This window comes from Macrosteles quadrilineatus, unplaced genomic scaffold (assembly GCF_028750875.1).
Source record: "Macrosteles quadrilineatus isolate MER2022 unplaced genomic scaffold, UCM_ALF_1.0 Scaffold_2__2_contigs__length_208266976, whole genome shotgun sequence".
Taxonomy (NCBI): Eukaryota; Metazoa; Arthropoda; class Insecta; order Hemiptera; family Cicadellidae; genus Macrosteles; species Macrosteles quadrilineatus.
The window spans coordinates 10972722-11000529 of NW_026542595.1; the positions used below are offsets into that span (position 1 = coordinate 10972722).

Sequence of the window (27808 nt, forward strand, 5' to 3'; positions counted from 1 at the left end):
GATTCAAATATATCATAATGCATTCATTGTGATGTTAAAACTGAAAATAACCTCAAAATAATGGAAGAACACAGTCAGTAGGCTTTCTAGTTCTGATGAAGAGTTGACTACAAAAGTTTATTGCATATAACTTGTACATCTAACACTTACTTAACATCTAACAATGTATTACTTAGAATTTCGAACATTTAGATGTAGAAATTAACATGTTAATACATATGAATTTCTATGAAGTTTATGCAATATCTAAAGTAGAAAAATTATCAAACAAACCCCTAATCGCATCCTGGACCTTAGTTTCTAGAGAAATACTAATTTACATGGAAAGGCAACGAAAAATGTAATTTTATAACGTCGCTGTACAGACAGGTTGAATAGGATTGTAAACAAGACTTTCTTTCGGGATTTAGTTTAATGTTGCTGTGGACAAATTTGGGTTCAAGATATTGAGGCTATTGTGTAGACATACTAAGGATCATCGCCATACATTTTTTTAGATTTATATTAAATGCTGGATGGGCTAGAAATTGCATTGCATTTTGTTCCCCATGGATAATAATATTGTTTAGTTAAAGACATAGATATGTGTTTAAAAACTTTGGACATGCTTAAATTTGTCAAACCTCGTTAATGTTTATAAGGTTGGGGTTCGACGTAGCTCTCGTTCCCGCCATATACCTTAAAGCATCGGTAAAGCTCGTTCTGTAGGTCGAATATCGGTCAGCAGAACACCGGACGTCTTGCGTGTAGGTCGGTCTTCCATTCACTTATAAACCCAACATTACCCGGTATAACTAGATTACCAGCCAGTATCGGGTGTAATCACAGTCTCAGCTGATTTATTATGCATACATAACATAACACACAGTGTCGGCCGAGGAGCTGGCTGGCACTCAGATGGCACCAAGGGCCAAAACCAATGATTAGATGTTGAAGGACCTGTAGAAAAACAAGGTTAAGTGGACTATTACCAGGTAAATTTTGAGTATTATCAGTAATATGTTCACTAATACAGGGTGGGGCAATGAGAACGCCACAATTTGTTTTAGCTGTCACATGTTAATTGTTGCAACAACGAATGATCAGCTGTGCTTAAAACATCAATTAAACAATGCCATTTTAGTAAATATTATGCCCGAGGCTATTAACACTGAGATTTTGATGTGCAAACCTATTTTTAAAATAGTGGTTCTTGTGCAAAAACCCAGAGATTGTTTGGACCACATTCCATCCTTGGTCAACATGGCACTGTTCCAGATCGGAAAACAATGGTGAACTGGGTAAAATTATTTAGGATAAACGCTTAAACCTTAAAAATAATCGGTGGGTGCAGCAAAACTCTTTGTACAACAGCAAATGTTGAAAGAGTGTGAGTCGCAGTAACTCAAAGTCCAAAGAGATTTGCCAGGAAGCTGTTGTTGTTGAAAGCTTTACGTTGGCTCCTTTTTTGGAGGGGGGGGGGGGGGGTTTCTAATAAGCTACTTGAAGTTCGAGGTTTTTCAAAGTCACCCCACAGATTTGCTTGAACCGAAGCTAAGAATTGTCCAAAAACTAAAGTGATTCCTGAAGAAATGCTGGAGGAGTATTTGATGGAGTTTTCAAGTGCCTAATGTCAAGTAGGACAAGGACGTCACTTGCAGGATTTCGTTCTCAAAGAAATGGAAAAATGACTTTGTTCAGTTAAAATGGCAAAAGATAAGCTGTGTTTTGGTGTGCTATTTATATCCATAGGGTGAATATTATTGAGTTTGTACTGCTTACAAATTGGGGCACTTTCATTTCCCCACCCTTTATTTACTTACCTAACAATTTTGAGGATTTAAATCAACCAACTTCATAAATATATTATCGTACAATAGATAGCCTGTCAGTTCATGACTTTTGTTATAAAACGTACAAATAGAATCAATTAAGTTTCGACGAGTTTTCGACTTGTAAGTGTAAAATAAGTAGAAATAGGCTACGTTTATTACCTTATCATGTTATTATGTTTAGTAATTAATTGTACATCGACCAAGTAAATATGTTTTACAATTCAACGATTTCGCTGATTAGAGTAGTGTTGCAGCTCCCATCTAGTGTATGTAGCAGCCCAATCTGTACATCTAGGTACATGTTACATTTATTACCGTATATTAACTGGTTTCGCACGAATCCTGAGGAGGAGGCGTATTGTGTGGGAAGTGTGAGAAATGGACTGAGTGGAATCTCACTCCAGATACAGACACAATCTGTGTGTACTTAGAGAACATGTTGTTGATGATAATATGTGATACAAACTTACACCTCACTAAGTAAGTTACCAAATAGTGACAGGTACGACGCGCGTGTCAGCAAAAAACTAAGTCTTACGAGCGCAAAATTATGAACTTGGAAATATAGCAGAACGAAAGTACTGTACTGAAAAAGGGTCTAAATATCAACATGTCAAAAGAATGGAGAGATAAGAGGGCGTATTTCTATAATTTATAGACATTTGGTTTCTATAGACAAATCGTAATAGTTAAAAGATATTTATTACAAACAGTTAAGGTAGCCAATCGCATAAACATTTGGTTAATGAATTCATTGGTTTGGTATACCGCATTGTTTACCACAAGACGTTTATTCATGTAGTAGAAAAGCCCTTACTTATCCATTAATATAAGCATGAGGAATAAGGTAATTTACATGAATACTAGACTAGTTATATAATGTCTCACAGATTATGATTTTATATGTTTGCTCACGCGATGATATTTCAATAAGATAAATTGCTTAGGATAAAACACGAATGGACCTATTTCTACTTAACATGTGCTGATTAAAATATATGTCTAGATAATTCCTCAACCCGTCTCCGACTTCAAAACTCATAACAACGTCATCTAAATCTTACTTTAATGTTTTACCCTTCATAGTCTAAAACCCGGACAAAATTTCAGTCAAACTGTTCTTTAGCTCGTATCCCCACAATCATAAAGTACAACCGCGCCCAACACTGCGCTTCTGCCAAATGCAAAATCATATTTACACTATAATGCCGAACCCGGCGCTACATCCGGTGCGAGGCGTATGACCTATTCAACATCGGTAGCGGGACATTAAACCAACAATAAATCAATATAGACTAATCGATTGTCGAACATCGATTAATCGATGATGCAATAGACGTGGTCTCGCCTCCGCTGTTTCGCAAGTCCGGAGACAGCTGGCGTGGGCCCGAGTCGCATCAGAGCCCACGGGCCCCAGCCAGGGCCCTGAGGATGCAATCAGGGCCTCTCCCAGGGCTGCGGGCCCTACAGTACAATAAGGCCCCTCCCTTAAATAAATTGTTGAATTGTTAATCGGTTGCTCGTAGCGGCTTTGAAAGTATCGATATCATTAAAATACCCCCCGAAGCCACGTGATCAAGGTTATAAGGAGCACAACGTGAATGTGCTTTCAAAATAAAGCTATTATTTTGAGATTTTACTATTTATTTAAGTAATTTTAAATATTGTAATCCACCTCAAATAAAAAGTGAATTTTCCTTATCATATTCAACAACATGGTAAACAAAACCAACATAAAAGCTAAAGAATTTCATTGTCAAAATAGCGTGCGTACACATCGGAAAACATATTCAGTTCTCAAAATAGTTTACAACAAAAATGTATAAAAATAATAACTAATTCCTATTTACGATTTTCAAGACTTGTGTTAAAATGACATTATCCATAATTAAGTCCCTGGTACATTGTACATTGTAGTTAATTTTAACCGCATATTTAAAGATCAAATAACGTTAATGCTCTCATCATAGAACCAACATTAAATACTTTTAATATTGTATGATTTTTACACAACATAACGGCACAAGAGTTGAATTTAAGAGTTTTTATTTAAAACTTAAACTTTACTAGTATGGTGTTGAATATATCTCTTGAATAAGACAAACATACAGTATAATATCGATTCATCAACGTGCAAGGCTAGATTAAGTCAAAGTTATAATTTTGCTAACAACTAATTAAATTTACTTCTTACAAATTTGGCCTTGAGGTTTTAAAGCAAGGCTACCAAAGTAACCTTTGTTTATGGCCAGTTTATGGGCCATATTGCAACTTTACACTTGACCATTAAATCTATTACGAACTTGATGTGGTAATTGTGACCTTCATTGGTTTAGTAATCTATCCAGCAGAATACTTACTTTGGAAATCAACCATCTGTTTGAGTCATAAAACAATCAAAACAACAGTTAGGATTTCCGTAATCTTCTATTGGCATAATACTTGGTTACACGTTCTACAACACTGTTAATATACTATATCATTATAATACACAAAACGATTTTCAAAGAATGTAGGGCTATGTCCTATATTTTAAAGGTTACAAATTTGTAAATAGTCATGAATACGATGTATACACCACTTGAAGATTGGGTACCAATATTCGTTAGTATAAAGGATCTCAGAGATGGCACCACAAATTTAGGAACCAATGTATTTGTATAATGTTAGAGGGGAGTTTTTTATTACAAAATACGGTACTAGGCTCAGTAGGTCGCCCATGTGAACACTGAACACTGAACAGCGCTGTATTGCTTTATGTGCAGTCAGTCAGCGGACCGTTACAGTGTTGCGTTACTCAGTGTTACACTCCGTGACGCGAGCGTTACGTTAGCAAATGAGAACACACACGGATCCTCTGTCTTAATGCTCACAATGTTATACATGTGCAGTGTTTTCTTGCGGTTTTTCCTCAAAGCTTATCTATACGTCTAGAGTAAGTTTTAAACATCTGTGACATGACCCAGTTCTCAGCTCTATGGACTAATGTATGGACTGAATCAAGTTGAAGGACACTAGGATCAGTTTTAGGAATTCCCCATAGCTTTTTATGAGGTAGACTCCAGTTGGTTCAGGCTTTAGGCTAAGCAAAATGTCCTGTGGTGCATGTGGTTCAATAAAACAAGCGGTTGTAACTAATTTCCACATGAGAATAAAATAGTTATTTGTGTAACTAGTGGTGAAAGTGGCACTTTGCTGCACACGAGAGCAATGTTAACGCACGAGCCGCAGGCGAGTGCGGAATGATCTCGAGTGCAGCAAAGGCCTTTTTCACTCGTGTTACACATTATATTTTTCCTACAGTCACTATAAAGCATATAAATAATTTGTCTTTCAAACACTATACAACACGTTTTTAGGTTCAGCTGGCAAAACAAATGGTGCCCTAGAGAAAGTAGTACCCGCGGTCCGTATCACTCCGCTATTTTTCCTCGGCAAGAAATGTGCTCCGCGTTTTGAGAATATAGTTCCGTATGTTTTTGTAATTTGAAGTGGTTTCAGCGCCTAAAAAAATGCTTTAAAGGTATTTTCTTGTTTATTAAGATCGTAGGAATGTTTTAAAAACGTTTAAAAGAAAAGTCCAGAAAGTTCAGAAATACCGAAACTATAAACACGAAATGACAGGTTAAATCGCATTTATAATAGTCAATCAGCTGCTCATAGTATTATTATCTTTAAGTGTTGCCAACCTATTTCCAAGCGTACGCGGATTACGTGTATAATAGAACCACGTTGTTTTGTGTTGTTTCGTTGGAATCCTGATGTGCGGCAAAGTATAAACCGTACGGCAAAGTATAAACCGTACGGCAAAGTATAAACCGTACGGCAAAGTATAAATATGCAGCAATTAGCAGCTTTCTGTACTATAAACAGTACAAGGAAGCCAACTTTGTCGGGTGACTGTAGGAAAAAATAATTGCTTGCAGACCTGAGAATGATCGGTTATTTACGAAACATTTCAAAACAATGTTATAATTGTTGTAAATATCATGCTAATTGTCATCAAGTACAGGATGTTACTGGTACGGTACAAGGGGACAGTTCCCCGGCTGGAGCACTCCTGGTGGCTAATCATGTTTATAGCCTTGTCGACCCATGACTCTGGTCGTTGATGGGTCGGTCCAGATGGTTGTTCATCTTCCATTGTAACCACTACTTCCTTGTTCTCATCAATAACTTTGAGAGGAACTTACCTCTCCAGGATTTATATCTTCTGGTAAAAGCCTGCAGTTCCTGCCCCCATCTGTTCGAAAAATGAATGTTAAAGCTAATTTAATTTTGCCTCGATTGTTTTATCCCATTGACTATGCAGGTACCATGCATGCTCCATGCTGGTTGAGCAGGTACCATAAGGGTGCCGTATGTATTTTTAAATGTTTTTTTTTTATTATGTTAGAACAGGTTTGGTTGATTCGTTAGTGGTGATGGATGTAGAGCCATTTAATTAGACCTTGCCAATATAAAATATCACAGTTTTATGTTTAATTTATCTTCCAACAGTTTGTCTTCTTGGAATGGAATATTTTTCCATAAACCAACATTACGAGTTACATTGAAATAACGTTTAATATAGGTACTCCTTTCGATTTTCTTCGCTGTGATTAATCTCAGAATAAAAACATTATTATTATTTTCGCCTTTGTTATCGAAAAGCCTATGTATTTCCTAATTGTTTAGACTAGTGTCTGTGTGTTTTATTTATTATTTTTTTTAAAGATGTCATCTTTATTCATTATAAATTGCTATCGCCAGTTGCAAGACATTTTCTGTCAATTTTTTATACCTAATTATTGCATCAGTTAGCACCTTGTTTAACGAAATATGAAAAGATTAACAGGGTCCCGCTAAAATATTGTTAAACGTTGGATCAAAATTTCCCTAATATGTATTTCCTTGATTCTGAGGTTTAATTTATCATTTTATTTGAAACACAAAATAAATATTTGTGTACAAGAGCGGTTAGTATTTTAGTAGTTTATTGTAGTCCGTATACGATTTGAAAGAAGATAAGTAATACGTAATGTGGCATTAAGTTCAGGTAGGTTAGGTCCATTAGTGATGCAGTTTATACCTCCATTAAATACTTGCATGGAGCAGGTACCATAGACTAACCGACGGAGTATAGTTACTTGCATGGAGCAGGTACCATAGACTAACCAACGGAGTATGGTTACTTGCATGGAGCAGGTACCATAGACTAACCGACGGAGTATAGTTACTTGCATGGAGCAGGTACCATAGACTAACCAACGGAGTATGGTTACTTGCATGGAGCAGGTACCATAGACTAACCAACGGAGTATGGTTACTTGCATGGAGCAGGTACCAGACTAACCAACGGAGTATGGTTACTTGCATGGAGCAGGTACCATAGACTAACCAACGGAGTATGGTTACTTGCATGGAGCAGGTACCATAGACTAACCAACGGAGTTTGGTTACTTGCATGGAGCAGGTACCATAGACTAACCAACGGAGTATGGTTACTTACATGGAGCAGGTACCATAGACTAACCAACGGAGTATGGTTACTTGCATGGAGCAGGTACCAGACTAACCAACGGAGTATGGTTACTTGCATGGAGCAGGTACCAGACTAACCAACGGAGTATGAACACTTGCATGGAGCAGGTACCAGACTAACCAACGGAGTATGGTTACTTGCATGGAGCAGGTACCATAGACTAACCAACGGAGTATGAACACTTGCATGGAGCAGGTACCAGACTAACCAACGGAGTATGGTTACTTGCATGGAGCAGGTACCAGACTAACCAACGGAGTATGGTTACTTGCATGGAGCAGGTACCAGACTAACCAACGGAGTATGGTTACTTGCATGGAGCAGGTACCATAGACTAACCAACGGAGTATGGTTACTTGCATGGAGCAGGTACCATAGACTAACCAACGGAGTATGGTTACTTGCATGGAGCAGGTACCAGACTAACCAACGGAGTATGAACACTTGCATGGAGCAGGTACCAGACTAACCAACGGAATATGGTTACTTGCATGGAGCAGGTACCAGACTAACCAACGGAGTATGGTTACTTGCATGGAGCAGGTACCATAGACTAACCAACGGAGTATGGTTACTTGCATGGAGCAGGTACCATAGACTAACCAACGGAGTATGGTTACTTGCATGGAGCAGGTACCAGACTAACCAACGGAGTATGGTTATGGTTAGTCTATGGTACCTGCTCCATGCAAGTATTTACTGGAGATAAACTGCATCACTAATGAGTGGAAAAATCTATCATTAACAATACAGTTTGTGTACCAAGTTTTTTTTTATATTTGTGTATACTTAAGTAGACATCTCATCCATATAGATATATAAGCTGATGCCATTTTTTATTAAACAGAACATTTTTGAACAAGCCAGTCACATAGTGCGCTAGTGTCTATAAGGCTATTTTACACGTTATTTTTTGTTACTGAGATAGTGTATGTGAAAAGCGAGATACTATAGCTTACAATAAGTCGATCTATTGGTTTCACTTGATTAAAAATATGGCAAGAATTGGTTGGACAGAAATCAGTAATTTACATTAACACAGTCTGTCGGTGGATCTATTAACTATGTCTATTTTGATTTTAAAATTAATGACAACTTTTACATGGGGATGGAATGTCTTGTTTTAGCCATATTCAAAGGTTTATACATAACAAGGCCATCATGAAACCTGCAAATAATATGTCAGTATCACGATATTAGCATGGCTTATATCAAGAAGGTTATATTCAGGTCACAGCTTGGCCTCATAAGCCTACATTACACTCGCCAAGGCTTCACGGGAGATCAGGTACAAAACAGGTGTTGACCGATAACGGATGGCTCTAGGAAGCCAGCGTGGGCCCATCTCGATCCCATAAGCCCCATAAATTCCCCATAAATCGTGACTGCTGCCCACGATCTTCTGCTTGTTCGTTTCTAGCTGATTTAAACAGCTGGTCGCTCCAGCAGGCAATCAACAATGAGTCTATAAACAGCTGATCGTGACGTACAATGATCCGAGGAGGAAACTAATTTAAAGCACTTCAAATTAATTGAAAGTGTGTTAAAACTGAGTATGATTACATTGATTAAATCAATAAATAGTTAAATGTTTTTTTTTTTTTTTAATATGGATAAATTTGAATTGTAGTGGCTTACTGACATTTGCACGTCTTGTGCATTGAATGAAAAAATGTTTGTTGCCTTTATTCTGTGCTAGTAATGTGTAAACCAAAGAAATATTGATACATATGTTAGTACGTGGATTGAAAATTAAGTTAATATCGTCATGAGACATGCCAGAGTGTGAACCGACAGACATATTGTTGCACACATATTGTTGTATTACAGGTCGATGATACAGTGTAGTCCGAGATGGAGGTGGTAGAGCGGGCCGGAGGACCTTTCTCTAGACGCAACGTACAGGAGTGGTCCAGACTAGACCAGATCACTGGACTGTTGGAACATGCCAGAGTGAAGACTGACATACATGTTGTGTTGTATTGCAGGTCGATGATACAGTGTAGTCCGAGATGGAGGTGGTAGAGCGGGCCGGAGGACCTTTCTCTAGACGCAACGTACAGGAGTGGTCCAGACTAGACCAGATCACTGGACTGTTGGAACATGCCAGAGTGGAGACTGATCATTGGACTGCCAGCACGAGTAACTCTTCCCACCACTTTGGCAAGGTAAGCTTTACAATACATTTGTATATGTTTAAATGAATGAATAATCTTCATCTTTATCAACGGGTTTCTGAAACGATGAACCACTTGGGAATCCGTACGAATCATGAATGCTTGAATACATATAAACAAACGGTCCATAACAACTACGGTCCTTTAGGATAGTTTAATAAAACCACATAAGAAAAAAATCTCCCCGCCGCAGCAAACCTGCCGACTAAGCGAATTCCCATTTCTCTGGATGATTTTCAATTAAATCTATTGAAGTAACATTAGGTTTAAATATAAAAAAGATACGTAAGATTTGAAAATAAAAGTGTACCTAACGTACGAAGGTCTATTTGAGCACAACAGATTCTCCATGTGTTTGCAACACGAGTGTATGTCCCGTAAACAGGACCTAGGACGCGGGACGCAAATGTTCTTTCCCATGATTGTCAACCCACAGTTCGGACCTTCCTCCCATTGTCTTCAAATAACGCTTTACGACCAACATGACAGTAAAACATTTGAAATGTCAAGGTTTTGTAAAGCCACTTAACGAGTTAACCGTGAAGTAATGTTCACCAAAATGTTAGGTCCGTCTTTGTGCAAACGTAAAATCTTTTGATTATGTCCATGATCCATTTAACATTTTAGGTAGTTATTGTAATATGAAAATATCAGCGTACCATAAGATTGATGACAATGGCAAAGCGCCTTCAATATGTAAGCGGATTTAAAATAGCTTTAAGTCCCAACTGTTTATTCTGTTTTTCTTTTCATTCACGTAGGCTACAGTATTTCAAAACCTCTGAGAAAGCTATAAAACTAACTGCACCTCTCAGATTCCTGAACTTCACAACGGCTTCCAAACAAAACAAGGCAGATGTCCTCATTCTCAGGCGATATTAATAGTTGCATAGTAAACTAGATGGTTATATCCTCGACTGGCAGTTAACCCAAACTTAATTACCAACACGGTAGTTTGTTACTTCGAAGGCCAATTAGTGGAGGGACGTCCCAGAACAGGGTGATTGGCGACTGGCATGATGTTGTCCTGATAACATTACAAACCGAGGACGGCAACAAGAAGAATGTGTGGGCGCGCAGATGTTATGATTTGGTCCGGGAAAGTGGGCTAAGTACATCTTGATGTGGTCTTCCGGATCCGGACGTGATCGTAGCGAGCACGATCGCCTCTGTGATCACGACCGAAGTAAGGTATTGTGGGGCAACAACGGTCTCGGCACTCGGCCTTTCTGTGTCCTGTAACCTGCAACATGGACTTCAAACGGGAACACGATTCCTGTACTCGTACTGTAACTGTAACATTGTATTTTAGGTTGATGATGACAAGTGCCCTAATCACAAAAAATTCAAAGTAATGCAAACCTGCATATATGACCTGTTTACCTCATCCATTAAAAGGCTCAATGGGATCGTACGACTCGTAGGACTGTTTTAAACTCAACCAGATTATTTAAAGAAAACCTCAGATGGGTTTAGAAGAAGAATGAAAGAGGGTGTTGGTGTGCTGTTTAGCCTTAGCCCTGATTGGTGGTTTTTGGTCTGTACGTTGCAGGTTTTTGGTCACGGAAAGAATGTAGGTAATTGTGACAAAGTTTATCGTTGCAAACGTAATACTTTTCAGGTCTTAGGGGCTTTCTTCCAGAGTGTGAACCAATGTCTGAATTAGTAGATTCTAAATAGGTGATACCAAATCTTTAGGGGGCGTATTCATTTTCCTATCGTAAAAGAGCTTTTCAAAATGCATTTAGCTTAACCAAATTAATTATATTTACGATGATATAAGGTAATCGCCAGAACTAACTGATCAAACTTCTCTGATTGATAAGCACCACAAATGAATCGTCACATAAATTGGGTTAAGGCCAATTATCGCGGGCCGTACTGTACTGGGGCAACCCTGGAAGTTCAGATGGCCACATCTCGGTTACCTCACTTACCTCACACCGCCACCTCGTTATCTCGTCCGGTAGCACAACTTGGCATCAGAGGAGACAATAGTTGAAAGTACGAGTATAATTTATGATACAAGACAAGTATTGTGTTCTTGATTTCATTTAACTCGGCACGCACTTCTTGCTTATAAAGCCATAACGGAGGCTATTTAATTCATGTGCCTGGACGTTGTACATAAGAGTATGCAAAATTTACCAGTATTTTAATATGTTTGTCCAGTGTTTATTAAATGTTAACATAGCAAGCTGTTAACTTTGACTCTAAGGACTGCGGAGTGAGGCACAAATTAAAGCTAGGTTGCAGATGTGTGTGACCGTAGCAAGCAGGTACCAATCAACCCCTCTGGGCTCTTATAGGTGGTCCCATCAACATAATAGCGAAGACCGAGGTGCGAACAAGAGTTTGTTGCGACTCAAAGTCTGCAATTTGCACACATTCGCGTGGAGTTAAGCCCTTGCTTTCACTCCGATAACATCAACATTTCTCCAGGTCACCTTGTAAAGGTCCACTTAGAGCAAAACCGCTACACTATTAGCATAATGTGGTGTTAACTGGCATGGCATAGCCGTTTGGACGAAGAATCATTATTTTAAGATTTATCGGAATACAACATTTCCTACGATGAGTCAATAAAATATACTTTAGCAGCGCAATATTAAAGGTGTGTTTTTAAATTTGTAATGTCCAAAGTACATACAATGTTTAATAGATGTATTAGCGAATTTATAAAGGGAAGTAGCTATTACCGTAGGTGGCATAGTAAGACCTAGGCCCGGGACCTATTTACTTTTCATTTTGATGACCCAAGAGGCCATAAAACACCATTCGATCAAATTTTTATATATGTAAATATATATTCGTTCACGTCCGTGAATGCGATAACTTGAGTATTTTTTGTCCGATTTTGATGAAGTTTGGTTTAAAGGTGTAAGGTGGGATAAACTTAAATTAGTTCGCGAACCAGCATGATCCTACCATGGGAACGGGGTTTTACGGGGTTTTAGGGGGGGTTTATAAGGTTAAAAATGGTTTTTCTCATTTTTGACCCTCAAAACACAAAATTTCCCAATTTCTCTCATGATCTTTTTAAAGAGCTTAAAAATACCCCCGCCGCAGCAAACCTGCAGACTAAGCGAATTTCTATTTGCCTGGTTGGATTTACATAAAAATTTCTCCTTAAATATATCACATTTATTCCCTATTTAAATAGCATTAGTTTAACAAGTACTTAGGTTTGCTGCAACAGGGAAGGTAAAGAAGTGTTTTTTTTTTGTAAAATGTTAATAGTTTAGTATGAAATAAATGCATTTTCCAAATTCGATCAAAATATGTTCATAAACAAGTAAACTACAACAGTTTACTTATTCTCTCCATAAGCATAACATGGGAATTTTGATCGTTTAGTTGGCAGGTTTGCTGCGGCAGGGTGTTGTATTTCAAACATGATTATCACGGGGTAACATTATAAGAACTTATTATACTAGTAACTTTGAAGCTTAATTAATAACTTAGAATACATCGTACTCTAAGCAATTTATTTCATGAAATAATATTTGAGCTTTATATATATAGATTAATACGTCCCAATAAAAATATTCTATCAAATGTTGCGTCCGTTTTATAATATAACTGCTTAGTTCAAACCACGACGATATTTATTGGAGATACTTGGTATTTGGGAAACTGTATATTACAGTAAATACATAACACTACGAGTTACAACTGCGTCCTTTTGCACTCCAATTAATGATAAATACTGATAGCGGGTTAAAAGCCAGTTGTAGACTACCTATGACAGAACCTTGTGCTACTGTACCTCCACCAGTCTCCAGTCATTGCTGACCTGCAGTCCTACTTGAACACACAAGTCGTGCACGATCTGATGTCTGATACAATGGCCAATTTACTCGTTCCAGCTCCGGCCCGGTGACCAGTACGGAACGGTTTCTTGTCGTATCGTTTGTTTCAAAGAACATGTAACCGGTTGCAGTGTTCCAGGTACTGGGTTGAGTTCACTTTGTCACAGTGTCGCCCCAGATAATGATTCCTACCAGTTACTTCCAATGATTTGTTTCACCTGAAAATCGGTGGCAGAATCATCTGTAACACTCATTGTCGTTTTGATTTGGTTATTAGAGATTTGCTACGGATGTTTCTGACACTCACTAACGGTATTTCCAATGCAACTATAATAGTTTATTATAATAGTATCTTAACATCTCAACTCAATCAGCAATGCAATTATAAACAGTTGGAGACAATGTTGGTATTTATTTATAACATTTCCTTTATAAATCATTATAAATCATAAATCATCAATTTGCTGTCCATTACGCAAATCTCTGATCTTCAAACTTCAATCATATTCATAAGACGCTGTTGAAAAACCATCCTCAATATCTGAAAAAGAAATTGCTACAAAGAGCTGAGGTTTGTGAGCGCAGTACTCGCCAGGAAGGCCAGCTGCAGTTACTACGGGTCAGAACCGAGATGGGGAGAAAAGTCTTTTCCTACTTTGGACCCCTTGTTTACAATGCTTTGCCAGCAGGAGTAAAACATAAAAGTCACAAAGTATTCAAAAAGAATGTTAAAGATTATTTCTGTAGTTTTATTTTCTAAGGAACTTGTAATATTACTTTGCTTTTATTAGTTGTAGTTGACAAAAGTTTTCATGTAAAACAGATCTTTGATCTGATAGTACGCTGGCTAAAGACGTTATTTATTTATTTTCTTATTTTTTTCATACAACGGCTGCTTTTAAGTGACACTACAAAGCCAACTCCTCGTTATGGGAGCTAACATAGGAGAAATCCTGTGATCTCAGATTTGTGTTACTTAACATGTTTAATTTGCTTTCTTCACTACAAGATATTTAAGAAGTTTCCAGAAAATTGCTGATACATTATGCTAAACTGCTCTATGTAAGAGTTTCCTTCTATTTATAGCGATTGCGGCTGAACGCCCATCTGATCGTTCACGTTCAGGACCAGCTTTATGCAACCAACTTTCACCGTACACTCGCTAGAATTCTTTATAGACCTTAATTGCAAAGTCTGTATATTTAAACCTTTATTTAATAGAATAAATCAAACTTAAAGCTGGGTTTTCCTAGACGCGGAGTCGGCCAGCGGAGAGCGGACAACGGAGAGCGGACTCAGCTTGTCTTAGGTAATTTAATGTTACTGTTTTCCTAGCAGCGGAGCGGAATGCCATGTTAATTTCAATTCCGCTCTCCGTTGTCCGCTCTCCGCTGGCCGACTCCGCGTCTAGGAAAACCCAGCTTTAGACTAAAGTAGCTGTGGATGTAAATTAGTTTTGTAAAAAATGTCTACATTTTGAAAGTGTTAATTAAATTTGTTCCTTTGTTGGATTTCATGAGATTATGATTTCATGTGAATAGGAAGAAGACCTCACCCACGTCTCATCACAACATAAGCTTGTAGTTGGTTTCTTTATTTTTGTTTGTTTGTCAATTCAACAAATAAATGTGTTATGTTTTATCCACTTTACCTTCATCTTAGAGGCAACGGCAGTGTCAGTTATGTGAGGTTATATCATCACCACATAGGATATACTGATACAATATATGCTAATTAAATCCAATTCATTAAAATAAGGATTTTAACTCAATTGTACTCTTACACGATGTTGTCATTACTATGAAAATTTAAAAAATCCGAACTCAGTGTGTGATTACCAAATAGTGAAGGGTATTAAAGTTAATCCACTCAAGTGCAAGTACAATCTTATAGCTATTACTGCAGAAGGTCAGTTGGCATTGCAATTTGCAAGGGAAGTAAGGGTATAAACCTCTGTTCCTCCAAACCGAATTACTCAATATACTATAGCAACAGTTGTAAAGGGGATTCTCAAGCGATTATGCTGATACCTGACAGTCGGGTACTGGTGTACTCGACTCGTGCTGCGTGCTCTAGACCTCAATATCATACGCGAGATGTACAGTCAGTTCACCAGCAAGTAGACCTTTGATAAGAACCGGTTTTTGCAACTCGGTAGCCGACTGTCCCGCTCGTTAACGTGGGGGAAACGACCGATGACTATCGTTTAATTGATGACACCAGGCCTCATTTTTCACCGTCGATCAATTTCGGAGATAATGTAAGGTTATCGGCACTTTCGCTCATTAGCTTTCTGATTTATTTAGTTCTTCATCTCAAGTGACTTCATTCGATGGCTTAGGCTTGAAGGCCAGCTGCCTCAGATGATAAACTTATGATCATAACTGACCTAGTCTAGATCTTTGTTTAATATAGTCGGGGAGGGGGGGGGGCAAACTGTATTCCGTGGGATTTTTTGTGAAGGGAAGGTGGGACTATGTTGAATCTCTTTATTATATGTCACATAATGGTGTAGTACCGGGTGTTTACCTTCAAATTGCGAATTTTGGGTTTTATGACGTCGTAAATTCAAGATCGCCGCCATGTGTGACATCTATTCATTAAATTAATAATATATCTTTTAAGAGTAAAATATTCGAATTTTAGCTTACACCATTGAATTCAGCTCGAAAAAACAAACAATTTGGTAATTTCAATCATTGCTCTATGTCCATCGGTTACCGAGATATTGGAAGCGGTAAACACAGTACATTGTCCCCATGTTATCCTTATGGGGAAAATGACATTTTATATCTAGCTTATTTCGCAACATATCTCAATACAAATTTTTATGTGGCTTCATCTAGTAGTGATCTACTTGATTATGTCCAAAAATCCCCCATTTTAACATTTCCGTGGCAGCTAACCTGCATACTAATTTCTCAGCTTTTTGTTATGGATAAAATGTTTGTATGCTTGTTTATGAACATACGTTGAGTAATGTTGATGTGTGACACCATTTTAATTATTTATTGAAGCATTTCATATTCGCAGGGATTAAAGTTATAAACAAATCTTACAATAACAGTAATTGTTGTTATTTTATTTTTTGTATAAGCCGTTATTATTATTATGTCATTTATTTAAGTACATAAGAAATTTCTCATGACATAATTTAATAAAATATGTCAAATGATGCATCACTGAACCCAAAACTATACACAATAATACGGCTATCTTCTAAACCGGTTGATAGTCGAAGGATAGAGCCAAATTGAATCTACGATTTCTCAATCTTCCCGTTTAATATATTAGAGCATTAACAGATTCTCGGGCGAACATCAGAAAGCGATCCAGCCAAACCCAAACACGACTGAGTCGCGATAACAGAACACTTAACAACCGACGGAGGAGGGTTTGAACTCGACACGCGTGAAAAGACATGCGAACCAGTTCTCCGACTCGGTTACTGAGGGCATATTTAACACGCAGTTGGTAATGTTTACGATTATGCCGAACTATTGGAGAGTGGCTGGAGCGGCCCCCGGCTCTGCCCACTACCCTGACTGTGGGTCGTCAGTTCCTAGAACATAGCCTCGGACTGTTGTTACGTTTGCTAATTTCTTGATGATTTGTTCTTCCTCGATCCCAGAGGCGGCAGTTGAATGGACTTGTAGATCTTGATTGATAGCTTCGGGTTGTAGTGACAGATTGAGTATTGTATACGAATCTGTGTTGTTTATTTGGCTATATCGTCCTCGCCGGTTTAATTCTGAGAAAAGTCAGTAACTTTTGTGTTTGACAATGTCCGTTTTATTATTGTGAAGTTTCATTCATGGTTGTTTGAAACTGGATCGAGCTATCTTTAACTGACCGTTGTCATTACAAAGCTGTAATCTCGTCAATCCAACACTGACCCTTCACTCGCTTTCGCCATGTCGGCACCGTACGGATCTAATTTCATCGTCAAAGCTAATCTACTTGTCGAATAAACACCCCTCATATGAACAATATACGCAACATTTTCATAAAAAAACCATAATGTCTCTTATTTCTGGCAAGACTATGTTGTCCAACATAGTCTTGCTCTGGCTATAGAGTTAACTCTTATTTCTGGAAAGACTATGTCCAACATAGTCTTGCTCTGGCTATAGAGTTAACTCTTATTTATGCCATGTCTAACACAGTCTTGCTCTGGCTATAGAGTTAACTCTTATTTCTGGCAAGCCGAGTTTTCTGGCTTGAAAATTTGGTAAACGTATTAAACAAAAACATAACATACCAACTAAAGGGAACACTGCTACATCACCACTCGCAGTTCCTCCAAAGGTAAGTGACCTTTGCATCTATAATTCTGTTAATTGCACGTGTTAATGGCCGCAGCTGAAGTTACAATGGCTAATTAACAGGTCATATACATCGCCAAGTATGCGGAATACGAGCTCTCCGGAATGATAATTACTTCAAGGTTTTCATTTATGTTACATTATTAAATTAATCTGGTAATAAACTAAAAATTTGCTATACTATAATTGGCCTGAAATATACAAATTATAGTTTTCAAAAACCTGTGTATGTTGTTTTACATCCTTTTTAGCGAATTTCCCATATAGGGAATAAGCTATTACCGTAGTACTCACGGTAAGACCTGGACCCGAGACCGATTTTTTTTTCGTTTTGAGATCCCTAGAGGTCAAAAACACCATCCGTTCAAATTCATATATATATATGAAAGACACCATGGTAATACACCATGGTGTCTAAAATAAATCTAATACACCATGGTAATTTACAAATGATTTATATATATATATATATATATATATATATATGTGTGTGTCCGTTAGCGCGATAACTCGAGCAAAAATAATCCGATTTTGATTAAATTTGGTACAAACGTGTAAACCTACGTTTATTCGAACGAGTTCGCGAACCAGCATGATCGGACCATGGGAACGGGGGTTTATGGGGGCTTTTATGGGGTAAAAATGGGTTTTTCCCATTTTTGACCCAAAAAACATAAAATTTTGCAATTTCTTTCGAAACTATTTTGTAGAGCTTAAAAAAACAAATAATTTAGTATATTGAAGCGTTATAATGCGCCGAATGGTTACGGAGAAAATTCCAAAAAATTGTAAATTTAAAATTCCCATGTGATTCTTATGGAGAATAAGTAAACTGTTGTAGTTTGCTTGTTTTTAAACATATTTTGCCCAAATTTGGAAAATGTTTTTATTTCTTACTAACTATTAACATTTTACATAAAAAACACTTTTACCCTCCCTGTTGCAGCAAACCTAAGTATGTTTTAAACTGATTCTATTTAAATAGGGAATAAATGTGATATTTTTAAGGAGACATTTTAGTGTAAATACATTCAGGGAAATGGAAATTCGCTTAGTCTGCAGGTTTGCTGCGGCGGGGGTATTTATACTGTTAAGTCAAGTAAGGAAACAATGTCACTTTCATCACAATTATTGTAATACTTCTTTCAAGCTTCATTTCATTAGAATCGTAGGTAGGTACAGTAATTAGACGTTGCCAGTCATAATTCATATCGAAAGACAGAATGATTGATTACAACTGTTAAAATTGGTTTTGAAATTTGTGTAAACGTTTGATAACCTAAGCATTGTATCAACTAACTCCGCTTACATTGTTTCCAAATGAAAATCCTCAGACCTCATTGTCATTTCTTACAGTTAACTTCTCCATCCATTGGTTGATGGCAAAAAAGAGTATTTACCACCCCTGGAAATGCACTAAAATTGTGTGGAGCCACTCAGAAATGAAATGGTAAAAATAATAAAAGTTTGATTTAAACGATCTTCGTACAACAACGAATCCATTACAAACAGCTGATGCTTCAGACCATGTAGACCATGTACAAACTACTAATACCATTGACTATGACTATTGGATTGACTATTGGAAGTCAAAGCTAATACCACTCAATGCTTTACGTGATTTATCTTACAAAATATTTTAGGCGTTTCTGTGATAGATTTGAAGAAGTACAATCATAGATTAAGCATACTCAATCTATGGTACTATATTGACTCCAAGCAGTGGTCCTGCTTTAGAAGTAGGTTATTTAGTTTTGAAACTACTGTTCATATTTAATACGATACGTAGTAAATACACTTGTAATTAATTCATTTTGCCATTCATAACAGTAAACTATAGGCCCAGACAGACTTTAACTACTTCTAACCGTAAATATGCGATATCCTCCAATTAAATCAAACCCATCACTAACTACGAAATGGACCCTTATATTTCACTTAACTGGCCCCACTAGATTTTCTCCGGCGTTTTAATAGTCTGAATCTAGATTTGAATAATTTTGTCGCCAATGAGACTTATAATGGACCTTGCTTCGACTCAGAAGCGTGAGAAGGTATAATTTCGGGCCTATTTTACATAAGTGCCACCTTTCGTTGCTATCAAATATAGAGAAGTGAAGATAAGTTGTGGCTCCATTCAATAATGAATGATAACTGAAGAGTCCGGTTTTGAATGTTTCATTCGGTCAAGCGAGCTTTAGCAATCTACAGTGTAAGTTTGACGCTGGGGAGCAGTGCGCGAATACCACTCCCATGTTATTCTTATGGGAAAACATGTGATTAGATAGGTACATTTATTTTTAAAACCGTTAGAGATATTGACTTAAATTTTTTTTATATTCATTCCTTAGATTGTTTTCTATGATTTCGTGCTATATAAACAAGAAATTATGTATAGTTTTTAAAATATAAAATTAAATAAAAATTACTAATTTTTAATTGTGTTTTTTTTTTATGATAAACAATTTATTTTTAAAGTAAAATTAATGGTAACATTCTAAAAATGCATGAAACTATTCACCATGGTAACAGAAAGTATTGTGTAAAATTTGGGCTTGATGAGTTAAGTAGTTTTCTTTAGAATGGTACCTAAACTTATAAAAACTAACTTTCGGATATTCACATTTGAACCCTTGAAGGGCAGGCTCAGTAGAATCCTGAAGGGCCCTCTTTCAAAAATCCGGGAAAATTATTTTTATTTACAATATTAGACTATGGGTACTCAAATTTTTCAGTTTTTTATCCTAAATGCAAATATGCAGTTTGATTGAAGATAAGACTATTACAAGCTTAGTAAATCAGGAAAACCCGGGAAAATGGGTAGTTTCCTTAATTTATCTTAATGGAGGATTAAAGATTCCTTCTTATGTAAGAAAATATCCAAAGTATAAAGTGTTATATATTTTCTTAAACAGCACAAAATACACAATATTTTGTCACCTTTTAATAAAAGTTAATTTTTTGAGCATTTTCACGCACTGCTCCCCCCTCTTAATACATATTTTTTCCAAATATTTCTCAACAGTTCAAAAAAGCTAATTCTTATTTTTGGAAGTACTGTTGAGGTGTTATTTGCAGTAGTTTCGTTGCAACTGCAGTTAGTTTAATAGTCTACGAAAATGAATATAATTATAATTTTAATAATGATTGGTGGTTACAATACTTAAATAAAGTATTAGCCGAGTACCCGTCCTTTGCACGGGTTTGAAGTTGCAAACAAAAACTAGCAAAATTATTCAAATTCTTTAAACCTAATAATTTTTCTACAGTTTTTAAAAATATCTATCAATAAAATAATTTGTATAATGTTAATGTGTATTTAATACTATTACATCAGGCCTAGATAGAGGGAGTATTACGAATTTCTGATACACTTGCCACTATCACGATTTTTATAGCTGATAAGATCAATTTCAGTGCAATGAATAGATTTATCATTGGTTCACAATCGAGTGCTGTTATTTCCACGTACTAAGCGTGATTCGATTAAGACTTTAAACAGTCATGTGTTTTGTAATGGAAAAGAACAAAATCTATATAACCACTATGAATAGAATCAAACGTCTTGCCTAGAAGATAAACACTATTAACATAATTTTCAATTTCAAATCAGCGCCGTTCATGGCCAAACACACAAGCCACCTACATTGCTGCATGCCAAGTTGCCGCTCGTAGTGCGAAGGCGTTGCGCCTACTACTGTATACACATACACTATACTGTACATACATACACTACACTGTACAGGACTTCACAATCAACACCAGCGACTGGGCCGCAAATTACCCAATAGATAGGTTTAGGGATAGGTTTATTGCGATGGGGATCAATCACCATGTCTGTCATTAATTTGATTAATACTAATTGCTCTAGGATGTATATGTTGATAACAATTTTCATTGATTGTTTAGTTTAAAATATATAAACTAGCGAACCCGCGCGGCTCAGACGCCGCAAAATAACATCATGGAATAAATTAACACCATATAACATATGGATTTACGAAAGAATTTCATCGTGTTATATATCGACTCTAAGTTGAAAATAAAATAAAGCAATGAAGCCTTAGAAGGAAAGCAGTCCAACAATTTTCTAGCTGTATTTGTCTTATATTTTGTAAATTAATAGGTTATTAAGTTTTTCAAAAAGTTTTTATTAGCTCGCTTTCTTGTCCGGTACAAATTTTGCAATCAATGTTAAACTAACTTTCCGATGAGCTAGAGACTAGAACTTAAAAAATAGCTCACAAATGGATGACAATGCAATATTATATAATTTAATTTTAATATTTCCCTTGGGCTACGCCCTATGGGTTTCCAAATTTTCCATGTTTACAGTGGAAGAATGTAAATATATCAAATGAAATCAGCTGTAAAAACTTAAATTTGACAGTCCGAGAAGCAGAGGTTAAGAGGTACAGGTTCTGCTCCCAAGAGATTCTAAATATTAAACAAGCGTTTCAAAGTAAAGATAAAAAATCTGATTATAGATATTAAGGTTTTGGTTATGTATTAACAGGCCATGTAACATAGATTTAATATATTTACACGTTAAAGATTAAAAAGTAGAAAGTAATTATAAAGAAAAATACTTTTAAAAAATTCCCCGTTTTAAAATGCACTAAAAAGGAGAAAATAATTTATAAATATGTGGAGAGAATAAATACTTGTAAAATTTAAAACGAAAAACGCGGGGCTCATGCAATAGTTAAGAATAGTTAAATAGGTGAAGATAATCGTAAATTAACATGCGCCCCACGTTTTTCGTTTTAAATCCTCCAAGTATTTATTCGCTCCATATATTTATAAATTATTTTCTACTTTTTAGAGCTTTTAAAAACTTGGCATTTTTTTAAAAGATTTTAAGACAATAAGAAATTTTATTGACCGTTAAGTAATTACAAAATACAATAGGTCTTGTCAATTTTAAAATACATTAGTTAGCTACATAAAATAAGAAATTATATGGTGAGTCAGGTACGGCATGGTATTGGCTTATGGACTATTAAACATGAATCATAAATAATTTAAGGACAAAATAATTAATTAACATTTCAGAACAAAATAACAAAACAAGCCTAAACTATCACAATTTCTCGCTCAAAGTATTCCTCTACCGAGTACATGGGATTTTCCTGTAGCCATTTATAAAATTTAGATAGAAACATTTTATCAGACTTAAATTGACTAGGCAAGTTGGTAATTTATTGTATAATATCACAGCCAAATAATCATGGTATTTTTGTGCCTTAGCTAACCTACATCTAATAATATCTATTTTGTCCCTAAATCTAGTATTGTAATCATGAACATCACATCTAAATCTAAAATTATCAATATTTTTTCTTAAATTTCTAATGACTTCAAAAATATACAGATTTATCACAGTTAAAATACCAGTTTGTAAAAGCAACGGTCTGCACTGTTCTGACTTTGATTCATTTGCCAATATTCTAATAATTCTTTTTTGCTTAGTTAAAACTCTATTAATGCCTATACCGTTCCCCAAATGATAAGACCATATCTCAAAATACTCTTAAAATAAGCAAAGTATGCCATCCTAAGGTATGTAACAGACACAAATCTCTTTAAATTACACAACAAACAAATTACTCTAGACAATTTTTTACACACAAAATATATATGGTCTTTCCACTTTAATTTACTATCTATAATTTCTCCAAGCAGCTTAACACTATCAGAAGAATCAAAATTACACATTTAATTGTTTAAGGACACCAACATTCTTTTTGTTTTATCCTCATTAATATAGAGACCATTTACTGTGAACCAGTGAACAACCTTCTGAAAGTTAATCTGAGCATCATGAATTAGAGCATCTGAGTTACTATGACATGAAACCAAGGAAGTGTCATCAGCATAAACACAGGAAAAACAATTTACATATTGGCTAACATCATTCATTAAAATTAAATACCCCCGCCGCTTCAAACCTGCAGACTAAGCGAATTTCCATTTGACTGATTGGATTTACACTGAAATGTCTACTTAAAAATATAACATTTATTCCCGATTTAAATAGAATTAGTTTAACAAGTACTTAGGTTTGCTGCATCAGGGAGGGTAAAACAGTTTTTTTTTTGTAAAATGTTAATAGTTAGTAAGAAATAAAAACGTTTTCCAAATTTGATCAAAATATGTTCATAAACAAGCAAACTACAACAGTTTACTTATTCTCCATAAGAATAACATGAGAATTTTAAATTTACAATTTGTTGGAATTTTCTCCGTAACCATTAGGCGCATAATAACGCTTCAATATACTAAATTATTTGTTTTTTTAAGCTCTACAAAATGGTTTGGAAATAAATTGCTAAATTTTATGTTTTTTGGGTCAAAAATGGGAAAACCCTATTTTTATCCCATAAAACCCCCCGTAAACACCCGTTCCCATGGTCCGATCATGCTGGATCTCGAACTCGTTCGAATAAACGTAGGTTTACACGTTTGTCCCAAATTTCATCAAAATCGGATCATTTTTGCTCGAGTTATCGTGCTGACGGACACACACACACATATATATATATATGAATTTTAACGGATGGTGTTTTTGGCCTCTAGGGACCTCAAAACGAAAAAAAAATCGGTCCCGCGTCCAGGTCTTACCATGAGTACTACGGTAATAGCTTATTCCCTATATGGGAAATTCGCTAAAATTAAACTGGTCCGAGAATTGAACCCTGTGGGACTCCGTGATTAATATCTACAACCATTGAGCGTGTTCTGTTTTTAAGATAGGTTTCAAAAAACTTTAGCTCTAAGTCTTTGATGCCATAGAATTCTAACTTTTTTTAGCAAAACTGGGTGTGAGACACAATCAAACGCCTTACTCAAATCGCACAATTTAAAACACATTTAATAAAACGTTTTAATAAAACCAATATGTAGCATATTTGAAGAACTTAAATACCCCCGCCGCAGCAAACCTGCCGACTAAGCGAATTTCCATTTGCTTGGATTGGTTTTTAATTAATCTATTAAACTAACATTTATGTTTAACGAGTACCTAGTTTTGCTGCTACAGGTAAACTAATATAGTGTGTTTTTTATTAAAATATTAATAGCTTATTATAAAATAAATAGATCGGCCAAGTTTAATCAAAATATATCCATAAACAAGCCAACTACTACAATTTACAATATTCTCCTTAAGAATAAATAACATGGGCATTTTAAATGGACGTTTTTAAATTTTCTCCGTAACCAATAACCGTACAAAACACTTTGAAGTGTTTTAAGAAAATGTTCCTGGTTTACTACCACTTGCAAAAGTTCAGATAAGATCAATACATTTTTGTAATCCCAAGTATTTTTTATTACATACCTACTACTTCATAACTAGCGTCCTAAAAGCTTATTTTGGCCTATTGACTTGATTACGTGGTTTATCGGTTTGTTTGTCACAAAAAAATCGTTTTTTTTAACCACACTTGACAAGCCCAGACTCCCAGCTTCAGCTATTAAGGAATTTACGTTTTGTCACAAATATTTGGAATATCTTATGCTATCCAAGCTCGGTCTCCAATCTACCCCTTAACACAGCTGTTAACCGGTCACGTGAGGTGTTAACAGCTGTTCTGTCACGTCACACAACAATGGGTTACACAAGGTTTTATCCTGCACCTCCCCTCCCCTCCTCACCTGACATTACACACCCACCCGTCTCCCGTCTCCCCCGCTATCGCTGGCTGAAGCTCAGTCTTCAGTCCCCAGGACCAGAGTCAGTGTGTGAGTGGACGTGGCGACACCGTGTTGTGATGGAATTTTCTTAGTGATCTGTAAGTTGAGTAAGTTTTATAGTTGTAACTATGGCACCCAATATTGATTAATCTTTAATTCCTTTCAAAAAAATATTACCATACAAAAAATTCTGATCATTCAATTTTCCTTTAAAAAAAACCCCACACACAAACCTGCTACAATAACTAATCTGTATTTAACCCTCCTTCATAGATAAATAACCAATGATAAATACAATTACTGTGGTTGTTTGAGCATGGCTACCGTCCTATTGGGTTGATTGGCCTATTGACGCGAATAGGTACCTACTTAAAATAAAAGATAAATCATTTAACTAAATAACTCAAGGTTCCGTTCACATTGAAGTAGTCCTTTGCTTTAAGATAGGTAATTTGTATTGATAATAATTGATACAAGTATTGCAAAAACCGCTTTTCACTTAAAAAAAAGTATTATAGACATTTTTCTCGTAATATGACACATTTTTAATAGGTCGAGAACGCTATAACATTATAAAGTCTGCATCTGGGTAATATCATTGACTATTGGCTAAACGTAAACAGCACTCAAGAAAGACTCCGTTAGAGGCTTAAGGGTGTGAGTGGCAGGCATAACAATACAGAGGGTAAGAACATCAGCTAGCATGGAGCATGATGACTAAAAAAGGCTAATTAATTATGTCTAATCATGAACAAATAACATTTCATACTGTACCGTAGTCGTTTTTCTAAACCACGTTTAGCTAATCAATAAAAATTTACAGTACCTGCAGACTGCCTTGTAAGTTTTGTTAATCCAGTAGGACTACGCGCGTTTCGACAAATATATTGCCATCTTCAGATCCTAAACTTGAAACTTAAATCTTGATTCTTTGACACAAAATATGGTCACGTCAGAGTTTAAATCGAACACATAACACAAACGAACATTTAACACATGTACATTTTCATTTTTAGCGAATTTCCCTATAGGGAAGTAGCTATTACCGTAGGTCTCATGGTAAGACCTAAGCCCGGGACCGATTTACTTTTTCATTTTGATGTCCCCAGAGGCCAAAAACACCATTCGTTCAAATTTTTATATATCTATATATAGAGATATATATATATATGTGTCCATCCGCACGATAACTTGAGTAATTTTTGTCCGATTTTGATAAAATTTGGTTTGAAGGTGTAAGGCGGGATAAACTTGAATGAGTTCGCGAACCAGCATGATCGGACTATGGGAACGGTTGTTTATGGGGGGTTTTATGGGGTAAAAATAGGTTTTTCCCATTTTTGACCCTAAAAACACAAAATTTCACAATTTCTTTTTAAACCATTTTGTAGAGCTTAAAAAAACAAATAATTTAGTATATTGAAGCGTTATTATGCGCCTAATTGTTACGGAGAAAATTCAAAAAAATTGTAATTTTAAAATTCCCATGTTATTCTTATGGAGAATAAGTCAACTGTTGTTGTTTGCTTGTTTATGAATATATTTTGATCAAATTTGGAAAATACATTAATTTCTTACTAAACCACAGTATCTTTTAATATTTTACATAAAAAAAAACTTTTTACCCTCCCTGTTGCAGCAAACCTAAGTACTCATTAAACTAATTCTGTTTAAATTGGGAATAAATGTGATATTTTTAAGGAGACATTTTAGTTTAAATCCAATCAGGCAAATGGAAATTCGCTAAGTCTGCAGGTTTGCTGCGGCGGGGGTATTTTCATTCGATTGATCTTCATTCTAAATTAGCAGAAAGACCAACATCGATGATTTCCTGTATCTCTTTCTTTTTTTTGATGTGTTCTGAATCTCTTTGGAGGACATTTTGTAATTGCTGCAATTAGCTCAGAAACATATTGTAATATTATTCCTGCCAACGAGTGTGTCATTGTTTGTGTTATGAACGCACCTATAGTCAAGACGTAGGCTGCACAAGACATACCTTCATACCTATAGATAGGTATGTCGTCATTTGCCCTTGCATTGTCACTGATACAGAAAAGTCATTACATGACATCCACCTGCTCTTGTTTTACATCCAGTAGATCAGACTATTTATCAAAGAATGATACAATTGTTGTTCACATACCATGTCATGTTCTACGGAATTTTCTATTGCTTGTAGTACTTACAGTATGCAACTGGATAATTAAAATTATGTATAGCAAAGTGGTTCGCCTAGCAGCCAGCATGCACACAGATGTTTTTGGGCACATTGATTTCGTGACAGTGTTGTGTTGCACTTTGAATCCTCGTGCTCGTACAGAATGGCATCTATCCTGTTCATGTACACTCTTGTTGTTATTGTCCATTGCGTTCATACGTTAATGTTATTCTCGTACGTTGTGTCCGTGTACACTGACGTTTCACTGTATAATGTATTCGCACTGATTTTGCTACA

General features: G+C 36.0%; 1 protein-coding gene across 4 annotated transcripts in view; it reads left to right on the forward strand.

Moving 5' to 3' along the window:
* The window catches only part of LOC128988211 (uncharacterized), a 177260-nt gene that overhangs the window by 109916 nt on the left and 39536 nt on the right, over window positions 1–27808 (forward strand). For all 4 annotated transcript variants that reach the window (XM_054409482.1, XM_054409480.1, XM_054409483.1 and 1 more), the window contains one exon: window positions 9169–9506. In XM_054409482.1, the coding sequence (XP_054265457.1) occupies window positions 9351–9506 (156 nt within the window). In that variant the 5' untranslated portion in view covers window positions 9169–9350. The remainder of the gene's footprint in view (window positions 1–9168; window positions 9507–27808) is intronic.